Source organism: Odontesthes bonariensis, chromosome 24 (assembly GCF_027942865.1).
Source record: "Odontesthes bonariensis isolate fOdoBon6 chromosome 24, fOdoBon6.hap1, whole genome shotgun sequence".
NCBI classification, from domain to species: Eukaryota; Metazoa; Chordata; class Actinopteri; order Atheriniformes; family Atherinopsidae; genus Odontesthes; species Odontesthes bonariensis.
Window position 1 is genome coordinate 23,794,518 of NC_134529.1, and position 12,039 is coordinate 23,806,556.

Genomic DNA, 12,039 nt, shown 5'->3' on the forward strand with positions numbered 1-12,039 from the left:
ACAAAATTTCCCCCTGGCTATTAGTTCACAGACGGGCAAGAAAATGTGGTTCTCATTAGCCATTTTAGTTTTAAGCAAGGTTAAAGGTTGCTGTTTAAATTGAAGAGAGAAAGAAAAGGGAATAATTGAATATTCAAGAGGAGCAAGGACAAGTTTCCTTAAAATAGAGTTAAAATTACATTTTTATCAAGTATCACTTGTGTTATCTGCAAAATGATGTCCTCGTTACGTCTGTGTGTGCTTGGCTTTCTAAACCTGTACCACCTGACATCTGGCCATCTTATTAATGTACGCAATGAAACTTTAAAAGGAATTTACCGACTTCTTACAACTCACCCCCGCAGAGTAAAATTCCTCATCAATAGCTGTGTATTTTTGCTTCCCATTACTGCTAATTATAACATTCTGCAGATTTACTTTGACGGCAAACATTTTTGATCTGTGGTCTGCAATTGATCTGATTGGCTGCAAAAGAAGGTGACACGCTGACACCTCTTTTCCTCCTTTGCTGTCAGATGATCATATTTAGGACACTTTCCTTTCAGTGGAGATGTGGATTTAATCTGTTGTGTTCAAAGAAAAAAAGTTCTAGAATCCTTTTAGCTTTTAGTTGAGGCAAATGAAGCAGACTTTTTATCTTAACAAATGTCTTTTCTGGTAGACCTAATCAAGCTGTTGTGGCCTCTGTCTGAATGAGACAAAGACACAGATCTTGGCTTCAACTTTATGCTTTAAGTTTTTTAACCTGGTTGTCTTTTAAACATAGCCATATCATGTCCAGCTTCACCTGAATGAAAGGCAATTGAATCTGATCAAGTAAAATGTGCTTTTTGCAGCTAAAAACATTTTTTAATTTTCTAAGTTGATCCATCCCATATTGCCACTCCTTTCACTGTAATTTTAACTGTAATTTTGTCAAATAGATACATTTCTCTCTCCCCTTAACCCATTTATCTCAGATCAGTTGTTTCCTTCAGCCTTGCTATGATCAGGTGGCAATATCTGAGTCTCCCACTCCCTCCTTTCCACTTGGGGCATTTTTCTGCTCCCGGCATACCGGACGCTCCCCCACCGCTCCCAGGAGGAGCTGACGAGAAATCCAGATAAATCCCAAGCAGCTGAAGGCCGTGTGTGTATGTTATGTGTGTATGTTTGGGTCGACCCTACCGTGTCAGTAGGCCTTATTACGGACAGTGATACATTAGAAAACAAAGTTTCATTGTGCATTTCTCATTTAGGCTCATGGTTTGAGGCTCAGATCAGTTTCATAAATGTTGTTGTGAACATTTGGGGCTTTATTTGGGTTCAAGCTGATACCCTTTTCAGATCTGGTTTGGGTTCAAACAAAAATCCGTCAGGATTCGTTTAAGCCAGGCAGGAATTTTCAGGTCTGAGTCAGCCTCTAAAGTAAATGTTTATAACTTTGGTACATCGGAGTTGTCTGTTTTGGGCACGTGTCTTTTAAAAACACACAGCATGTAAGCTTGTCTGTCACATCAGAAAGGAGCATGCTATTATGATGAGTTCAGTGGAAAGTGCTTTTGACAGCCATGTCAGCTTTAATGTTGTCAGTGGTCTAGAACCAAAGATGTGTGTTTGTGCTGGACAAAAAGGAGAAGACTTCAGATCACAAAGACAATATGTCAACTCTTTCTCAAAAGTCTGGTTTTGATTGCTTGTTGCTTTGACTTCAAAATGTAAACCTGATTTATCTCCCTCTTTTTGTTTTTCAGCCCTGCGAGGCCCTTTCGATTCCCCAAAAGGTAAGACCTGCCAAAATCTGCTTCTACTCTGTTGATGTTCTGGATTGCAAAGCTCTCCTCCTCCTCTCCCCTTTATTTCTGTCACCCATCCATCACTGCTCTTACGGAGCCATCATTCCTCAGTTGTGAGTCATGAGCGTTATGGAGGGGAGTTGTGAGTCTCTCTGTACCTGGCCTCAAGTAGCCAGGAACTTGGATGCCCTCATCTGTCCATTACACAGCATTAAAAAACCCAGCATTAAAGGGACACTCCACCCATTTGCATTAGGCTTTGCATTGTTAGAAACCCAGTCATACTTTTGAATGGTCATGCAACACTCTCTCATTTCCCCCCTGAGACGGGAGAAATCCGTATTCACCTCTTTACACTTCCTCCTACAATGACGCAAAAATCGTCATTTTGCGTCATTGTAGGAGGTAGTGTAAGAGGGGTGGATTTCTGTTGAAACTACAAGCGCTAGTTCCCACCCTTCAACACCGCCCATGGGGGGGTTGGACCTAATGCGCTAACAGACCTATCACAGATCAGTGCCAGTGCTTTAGACTGGCAGAGAGCTGCAGCTAACTATATATATATCTATATATATCTATATAGATATATATCTATATAGATATATATATGTATATATATATATATATATATATATCTGTAGCTGTAGTTACCTGACTTTTTTTCTTTTTCTTTTGGTGACTATTTTGATCTTCTTCTCTGCCTCTTTCACTTCACATTTAAATGGAGACTTGCTGTATGCTCTATGCAGTCTTCTCTTTTGGTGTGGTGTTGTCGTAGATATGGTTTTGTCATCAGTGTTTTTATTAAAACTTAGAGTCTCCATCTTGTCTCCATCTCCAGCTATGCTGAGCTGATAGCTGACTGGCCAGTAGTTGTGCTTGGCGTGTGCACAGTACTCATTGTGGTTTGCGCCCTAGTGGGCATCCTGGTGCCTGACCTGCCTGATTTCTCTGACCCGTTGCTGGTGAGTACAGCTCCATGAAGCTCTCCTTTGGAAACATATAATACCTCGTCTGCTTCTAAACATGAAGAATGGTCTGTAAATTGAAAAAAAATAAATAAATGTTGAGAATATTAGTTTATTTGTACGAGGCGGATAATTTTCCACAACACGGTGTACCAGTACAGTCACAGCATCATTTCCATTTGTTTTTCCTGGGTTACTGAGGAGGGGTGGTTCTGTTTTTGTGTTACTGTTGACAACACAACTGTGAATGACATCCAGATGGAGATTTTTTTTTTTTTATGCACTCATGAAGACAAAAACTTTCTTAACATTTCAAAGCTTGTTTGCTTATTGCTCTTTTTTCTTTTCCTAAAAGGGTTTCGAGCCACGGGGAACTGCTATTGGCCAGCGATTGGTCACATGGAACAATATGGTGAAGAACACAGGCTATAAAGCCACACTGGCCAACTATCCCTTCAAATATGCCGATGAGCAAGCCAAAAAGTAATCTCACATTATTATTATCTCTTACATTATTTAGATAAGCTAGCATCCTAAATTGTGCTTAAAACCCAGTTTATAAGTAAAAGCTTTAGATTACAGAAACAGAGATCACTTTGTTTCAGAGTCAGTGGCTTTTCTCTTGCAGGAGACAGTAAATTACAGGGTGAGTTCACACTTGTAGTTTGTCTGGACCAAAACAAAATTCTTAGTCCTGGTTTGATGTCCCAGTCACACTGACATTAGCTTTTTTAAATTTGATTTTTTTTTTTTTTTTTAAATCATACCAACAGATGAGGGGTGAAATGATGAACTCCCTGAAACACTTTTTTAGATTTGAGCCCAGTAAGTCCTTGTATTGTCTGTTTGGTATATGTCTGTGCCATCAGGAAAGAAAAAAAAAATTATTGATTCAGTGTAAGTCATGTGACTTCATGTTTTGTGTTTATAATGTTGCTGAACCAAGCTCTCACCACCTGAAACAGCCCAAGATCATAACGCTGCCCCCACAGGCTTGTAGATATGGCACTTGGCATGATGGATGCTGCGCTTCATCTGCCGCTCTTCTCACCAAGATATGCCCATCACTCTCGAACAGGTTAAATATGGACTCATTAGACCATGTGACCTCTTTTCTATTGCTTCAAAGTGGAATGGTTTTCTTGAGGCTACACAGGTGTTTAGGCACAATACCTCAAGTTCTCTTAGCATTTTTGCTGTGGAAATGAGTTTCACTATTAAACATTGCCCTCAGGTCGTCTGTTGATTCTCTTCGATTAGAGTACACCAAACATTTAAGTGACCTCTGGTCTAAATTGTTGAAATCTTCCAAATACATTCACTCCTGAGGTTTACCACTATCCCTCCAGGTTTTAATGCTGTATTGGACGGTTCTTAACCCAATTTTAGACAGGCTGTGTATTTTCATATTAAGTTGTTGTCATCCTTGTTTTGTCACCACTAAATTGATATATAATGTATAATACATTATTTCACAATTTAAGTCTGCAAAAGGATATTTATATACTTACTATACACTGAGTAAAATATATACTGTATCCACACAGATCTTTTGGAACCAAAATCTTCCTGTCCTGGAGTATAGGTGTTTGTACAGAATTAGTTAAACCAGAGTTCTGGAATATTCCATTGGAAGTTGTTATTTGCTGCACGATTGATAAACAAGTAAATACCTGTTTCTTGTGATGAGGAAAATATGTATCCAGTGTATGGCTGTTTAAATTTGGCCTTCAATACAACCCCACATCAGGGTTGGAGGCTGAGGTGGTGATTGGAGTCAGTTGGGGGTGCAGTCATATCGTTGACAGACATGCTAAAAAGTCTGAATCCTCTTGTGAAAGAAAAGAGGAACAAAGAAGAGACTTGTCCGCCTACCAGGTCGTCCTCTGCAGTCAGAGGGAGATTCTTCACTAATCAACAGCAGAGTGTTTGCCGACTATCTACGTATATATCTGCATGACTGCACGCGCTCTGTCCTCATGCTCAGCTCTAAATTCCTGCTAATATCCTATTCCTTATATTTTACTCGTCATGTGTCTATACACATAATCAAAGAGCTTTGCTTCACTAGGTTCATGTATATTCATAACTACTAATAAACAACCCTTAATTAGCTTTAAACCGTTGCACTGTCTCAACAAATTGAGAACAAAATCAGTCACTTAATGACACTGACAGGACAGTAGCTCTCTGAATCAGCTTCTCTCAAAGGAATGTATCCTCCATCCATGTTGGTTAACTCCACTTTGCTGATGAGATAATGGATATTCTCTCTGTCTCCCACTGTGTCTGTAGCTGCCTTTGTCTGCCTGTCTGTCTCACTCCACGTGTCTGTCATCAGATGTAATTGTGTACTTATGTGCGTACAGCATACAGGAGCCTTCTGCTTCTGTCAGCAAGCGTCCTTGCCTCATCCCTTTGTCTGTCAACCCTTTGCCTCTGTCTGACAACCACCTGATTACTCTGCCTTCCGGTTTTTAGCTGAGACGTGGCCCCAAAAAAGGGACAATAAAAAAGACTGTCTGAACCATAAATCAGCCTAACCCTAACTTGAATCATTATTCTTGCTAAAAGAAGATCTAGACACACTCCAAATGCCTGTCTGCATATCTCAGGGCCCCAGCTCAGCTGCTATAATAATTATTATTATAATGACAGTAGTATACTAACTCATTTTGGAGAGAAGAGCAGTTACTTCTGCTTATTTGATTACCGTCCTTCAAATGCTGTTCCTTCATTTTGTGTCACGCTGACTCTTCAGCCTTAATCACAGCAGCATGTCTCCTCTCTGTTTTATGACTTATGAAATCATACATCTTGTTTGGTTCTCTCCTTTTGGCTTTGGATAGTTTATGACAGCAGCCGTCCCTTTCCTCGGAGGGTATTCTCTTTACCTTGAGAGGCAGCTGGATTCTTGGGATATCCAATTCTGACCATGAGAGAAACCATCTTTCCAGACTCCGGGCTATGCATTTGTTGCCGTGGCTAGATGTGTTAGACCAACAAGTGTCCTAGAGTGGTAGATAAAGATGTGTATTAGGTGTATTTTTTTATTGATGGAAGGACAGTACATCACTGAATGCTTTCCTTGATGGAAAATATATTTTCATTCTTCTCACTGGCTTCTATAAGGATTTTACTTTTCCCTACTGTCTTCATTTCACTGATCTGATTGGTTGAAAGTAACTCTTGATACATGATGCTACACAGGTGGTTTTTCCATGACAATCTCAGGGTCTGAAAAAAAGAGTAAATTACCATCTTCCAAAAGACGTCTTGACCCGCTGGAGGTGAGGTTAAGGCGCTCAGTTATTTGGGACAGGTTCTAAGTAGAGAGCTGTATTGAAAGAGCTAGTTTAATTACTCTTTACAACTCTAAGCTGTAGTGTCCAACACGTTTGCACAGCACAGACTTGTAAAGTAAAGAATGAACACAATGTGAATGTGTATTTATTGTTTTCTAGTCACCAGGAACCCAGATGGCCGGAGGACCACTTTGACAGAGAAAAACGGCAAGCAGAATGGGACTTCAGTAAAGAGTTCTTCTGTGATGTGCCAGGTAAAATTATGAATACAGAAGGATACAGGGAGCATTGAGAAAAGACTTTTGTCCAGCTTCAACCAGACGATGATTCCGGGAAAACAAATATAACTCAGTAAAAATTTGTCCAAAGCAGCACAATGATACGCTGTTGGGGGGGGGGGTTATAAAACAAAAACTTTGACAGTCAGCTTTCCAAACTTTTATTACTCCAGCAGAGATTGTTTCCTTTTTAAGTTATAAGAATCTCTTCTTTCTGCAGGTGACAGTTACTCTAGGCTGGTGTTCACATCAGCTGAAGGGAAAAATCTGTGGAATATTCAAGCCATCAAATCAATGTGCAGTCAGGACAATATAAGAGTAAGTACATAGAATACCACAGCCTCTCATAGACCATACTAATTCCCTCTGAATTTTTTTTCCACTATGTATTTATAATTCTCACTGCTCCAGGTGCGCTCCCACCGTGACTACTGGAGTCTTTGTCAGCGCACCAGTGACGCTTCCTGTTGCCCAAGCTGGACACTCGGTAACTACATTGCTGTCCTCGCCAACCGATCGTCCTGTCAGAAAATCACAGAACGCGATGTATCTCACACTCTCAAGATCCTGCGCTCATGTGCCAAGTATTACCACAATGGTACACTGGGACCTGACTGCTGGGACATGACCCTGCGACGGAAAGACCAGCTGAAGTGTGCCAGTGTGCCCAGGAAGTGCACAAAGTACAATGCTGTTTACCAGATCCTTCACTTCCTAGTGGACAAAGACTTCCTGAGTCCCAAGAGCCTGGAGCATCCCCCGCCGATGCTCAAGTACAGCATGCTCTTCTCTCCCACAGAGAAAGGAGAGTCTATGATGAAAATTTACTTGGACAATTTTGAGAACTGGAACTCCTCAGATGGCATCACCACAGTCACGGGGATCGAGTTTGGCATCAAACACGACCTCTTTCAGGACTACCTCCTCACTGACACAGTGTACCCTGCCATAGCCATTGTGATTGTACTGCTGGTCATGTGTGTCTATACACGGTCAATTTTCATCACTTTAATGACGATAATCGCCATCATCAGTTCATTGATTGTGTCCTACTTTCTTTATCGAATGGTGTTCAACTTTGAGTTTTTCCCCTTCATGAATCTCACGGCCCTCATTATCCTCGTAGGCATCGGTGCAGATGACGCCTTCGTACTTTGTGATGTATGGAACTACACTAAGTATGATAAGCCACATGCTGAGTTGTCAGAGACAGTTGGCATGACCCTGCAACATGCTGCACTTTCCATGTTTGTCACCAGCTTCACCACCGCTGCAGCTTTTTATGCCAACTATGTCAGCAACATCACAGCCATACGCTGCTTTGGAGTCTACGCTGGCACTGCCATTTTGGTTAACTATATTCTAATGGTGACATGGCTTCCTGCTGTGGTGGTGCTACATGAACGCTACCTGCCCAACATATTCACCTGTTCCAAGCCTCCACACCAGCAAAGAGGCTTCTGCACCCAGATGTTCTGGGCTGGTCTTTGCCAGAAGGCCAACAAATGCCTGTTCACAGTCTCTGAGGCATCAAGGATCTTCTTTGAGAAGGTCCTGCCCTGTATCGTCATCAAGCTGCGCTACCTCTGGCTCCTCTGGTTCCTTGCCATCACAGTTGGTGGGGCATATGTAGTTTGTGTAAACCCAAAAATGAAGCTTCCTTCCCTGGAGCTGGCAGAGTTCCAGGTGTTCCGGTCCTCTCACCCTTTCGAGCGCTATGATGCAGAGTACAAAAAACTATTTATGTTTGAGAGAGTACATCACGGTGAGGACCTCCACATGCCTATAACAATCATTTGGGGGGTTACCCCTGTGGACAACGGAGACCCCCTGAACCCCAAAAACAAGGGAAAGCTGATGCTGGATAACACCTTCAACATAGCTAGTCCAGCATCTCAACTGTGGATCCTCACCTTCTGCCAGAAGCTGAGGAACCAGAGTTTTGTCTTTCAGTCAGACGAGCAGGACTTCACTAGCTGCTTCATTGAGACATTCAAACAGGTTAGTACCATTTATCTATTATATACAGAGTAAACCGTAATGTGTTACCTGCCATAATCAGCTTTATGTTATGTGATTTTTAACAGTGGATGGAGAACCAGGACTGTGAAGATGCCTCTGTCTACCCCTGCTGCAGTCAGTCCACTTTCCCATATAAGCAGGATGTATTTGAGTTGTGCATCAAGCGAGCCATTATGGAGTTGGATCGGAGTACAAGCTACCATCTGGACAGCAAGACCCCTGGACCTCGATTTGACATCAATGACACCATCAGAGCTATAGTTTTAGAGTTCCAGAGTACATACCTCTTCACATTGGCCTATGAGAAGATGTTTCAATTCTACCGTGAGGTAAGGCCTGTGCTACTTAACATCTGAGGTTTAACTGCGTAAACTTCTCCAGTCTCACCTGCAGACAGTCTCTGATTGAGCTGAACCAAACTTGTGATTATGTTTTAGGTGGATGCCTGGATCACAGAGGAGCTGCGCTATGCCCCTGCAGGCCTTAGCCACGGCTGGTTTGTCAGCAACCTGGAGTTTTACGACCTCCAGGACAGTCTGTCTGATGGCACTCTGGTTGCCATGGCATTGTCCGTGGCTGTTGCTTTCAGCGTCATGCTGCTAACCACCTGGAATGTCATCATCAGCCTGTACGCCATCCTGTCGATTGCTGGGACCATATTTGTGACAGTCGGCTCGCTGGTGCTTCTTGGCTGGGAGCTGAACGTCTTGGAGTCTGTTACCATTTCTGTTGCGGTGGGACTCTCGGTGGACTTTGCCGTCCACTACGGCGTAGCCTACAGACTTGCTCCAGAACCCGATCGCGAGGGGAAGGTGATTTTTTCCCTTAGTCGAATTGGCTCTGCTATTGCAATGGCAGCACTTACCACCTTCGTTGCAGGGGCGATGATGATGCCATCAACTGTACTAGCCTACACGCAGCTAGGTACCTTCATGATGTTGATCATGTGCATTAGTTGGGCCTTTGCAACTTTCTTCTTTCAGTGCATGTGTCGCTGTCTGGGGCCGCAGGGCACCTGTGGCCAGATACCCCTGCCCAAAAAGCTGCAGTGTCAGGCCTTCACCAAAGCCACATCCACGAGCCCCCAACCTCAGGGGAAGAGCTCTGGTCTTGGGAAATATCAGCTGGATACCCGGGGTGGGGAAGTGGAGCACTATGAGCTGGAGCCGCTTGCATCTAGTCAGAAAGCTCAAGAAAAACCGCGAGAAGAGCGTGAGTTGTGTACTCAGCTCTATAATGGAATCCCTCCTCACCACCACCATGCTGCGCCTTTTTCACACATCCACTATAAGAGTGCTGACGGTGGCAGAACTGGCCCAGAGAATGGGCTTGTAGCTACACTGAGCACACCATCCAGGTGTCAGTACTCTCAAAACACGACATGTACATGTGGGGATCCTCCTCATCACCTGCTTCAGCAGTGGACCCCTCACTCCTGTGCTCAGCCACCTCAGGACTCCTGTCCTCCCACCCCACAACCCCTCACCCTTTCAGGAAACAGCCCAAGCAAACAAAACACAGCCCTAGTACCTACAAACCAGGACTCAGTCTACTCTCACATGGAGTGCCGTATGCATTATGTCCACTGCCCCCTCACACATTTCCATCACTGCTCCCAGGGAAGAGTAGTGACCCCCAGGCAAGGACCTACTCACACCTGCCATCTCAGGAAGTACGGTGTCCAGTCTGCAAAACTGCAGGCCGGTTCAGTCAGAGAACAGAGATCTACAACACCAGCCTCAAACCAGGACACAGGCCCAGCTCCAGGACCTGGCTCTGAGTCTGTCGGAGGAGAGGACATTCATAGACATGGAATTAGCATTTCAAGTCCTGACCATTGCCAAAATATGAGCCCGACACAACCTCACACTTGTTGCCCCTCCCCCTCACTACACACAGCCTGTCTTGAAAGACAGAGGATGAAGGACGGTGATCATTTCCCTTGTGAAAATCCTGCATCCACCACGATCCCAGAAACAGTGACACATACTGATGCCTGTTCTAAAATCCCTGGAAACCAGGAGAAGCTTGAAAGTGTTCCCATTACACAGGAGGAAAGTGTCAAAAAGTGCAAGCAGAACTCGAAAAGAGAGCGGGCGTCCTCTGCCTCCCCAAAGAAACTCTATTGCTTTAACAGGACGTTGAAAGTGAAGTGCAATTCAGCTTCAGAGTTTAATGTGTCAAAAAATGATGCCAGCGTGCCTCCTATCCTCGCAAACACTAATCCTTCCTCTGAAACAGTGTGCTGACAATAGATTGACATTTTAAAGGGGAAGTTCTTTTTTTTTTTTAAACCTGGACCTTATTTCTGGCATAAAATACGTTCATCTACTCACCGATAACAGTTTGGTGAAAGTCGGCGTCCTTATATAACGTAAATGAACAGGGCATAGACAATACAGCCTCTAAATAAGGCATTATCTGTCTTTATTTCACCAATACTTTAAGCCAAATGACTGAATGAACGCGTACTATTGCACTGTTAGCTCATAGCTGACATATTGTTGTTATTCGGGGGCTTATAGTACGCGTTCAGTCATTCATTTGGCCTTATTTAGAGGCTGTATTGTCTATGCCCTGTTCCCTCCCATTTTATGGATATACGTGGATCTCGAGTAATCTAAATATCTTCCGAAGGACGCCGACTTTCATCAAACTGTTATCGGCGAGTAGATAAATGTATTTTATGCCAGAAATAACTTCTCCTTAAATGAAAACTCAATCCAGAACAAATGGTAAATGTCCAAAAATATAAAATGTCTCAATGTCTGTGCAATGTACAAGGTGTCAGTTGTGTATGTTGACCAAATGCCTTTGTGTTTCACAAAAAAAGCACGAGCGGACTATGACTATTTTGTTTTATACTCACCAGTTCTTCACATACCAGTTATGCTTTTATTTTCTACAGTGAAACAAACAGTTGATGGTGCGTCAACTGTGAGAAGTGATGGGCTCCTCCCTGAGTGTTGAAGATAACCATACAGCAGCAATTTGCCATTACATTGTGCAGTGTCTAAACTGTGTGTACTTATCAATATATGCCGTCAAATATGATCACCAACACAACGTGTCACATTTCACAAGCTGATTTTTTTTTTTTAAAAATCCAAAAAAAATCAATTGTTGCCTGTCACTTTTTTTGTATTCACGGGAGCTCGTGTAAAAGTTTCAGTGTGCTCTTGTGCTCAAGTCGCGACATGCCTCAGATAAAAGTTGTACCGTATGATTAAAATGTCTTCTTTTATCATTGTTGTCCTGCTGCTGTGTGCATTCACATCACGTGATTCACGTTCAGACCTTAAAACGAAAACTTTCCCTTCAAAGAAAAGAGTTTAGCTACACCGGTGGTACACCTGCTTCATTGTCTCAGAACGGCTGGCGCCTTTGGTGCTATCTGTTACATGTGGCTTGAGGTCAGCGCCTGGTTTCCAAACTGCCTGCTCATGTCGACTTGATTTACACAAGAATAACGATCCAATTTTATCACCATTTGTGTGATTGAGCTCGTTTTCTCAAGGGTCCAACTCCCAATCCATTCACAGCATTTCCACTCGTAAGCCATAAAATGTGAAAATTGCACATAGAGATAAAACCTTCATCATAAAATCATCATTCAGATATATGGATGGAAAAAAAAATCCTTTTGTGTTGCGAGCTTCATTACATTACATCATTACATGGACTGACAGAA

The 12,039-nt window shown here is 42.9% G+C and overlaps 1 protein-coding gene across 4 annotated transcripts in view; it reads left to right on the forward strand.

The window, feature by feature from the left end:
• The window catches only part of disp1 (dispatched homolog 1 (Drosophila)), a 92,672-nt gene extending 81,080 nt beyond the window's left edge, over window positions 1–11,592 (forward strand). For all 4 annotated transcript variants that reach the window (XM_075459782.1, XM_075459784.1, XM_075459785.1 and 1 more), the window contains 8 exons: window positions 1,734–1,763; window positions 2,617–2,740; window positions 3,099–3,226; window positions 6,208–6,302; window positions 6,547–6,644; window positions 6,738–8,327; window positions 8,414–8,677; window positions 8,786–11,592. In XM_075459782.1, the coding sequence (XP_075315897.1) occupies window positions 1,734–1,763; window positions 2,617–2,740; window positions 3,099–3,226; window positions 6,208–6,302; window positions 6,547–6,644; window positions 6,738–8,327; window positions 8,414–8,677; window positions 8,786–10,597 (4,141 nt within the window). In that variant the 3' untranslated portion in view covers window positions 10,598–11,592. The remainder of the gene's footprint in view (window positions 1–1,733; window positions 1,764–2,616; window positions 2,741–3,098; window positions 3,227–6,207; window positions 6,303–6,546; window positions 6,645–6,737; window positions 8,328–8,413; window positions 8,678–8,785) is intronic.
• Window positions 11,593–12,039: the final 447 nt, after the last annotated feature.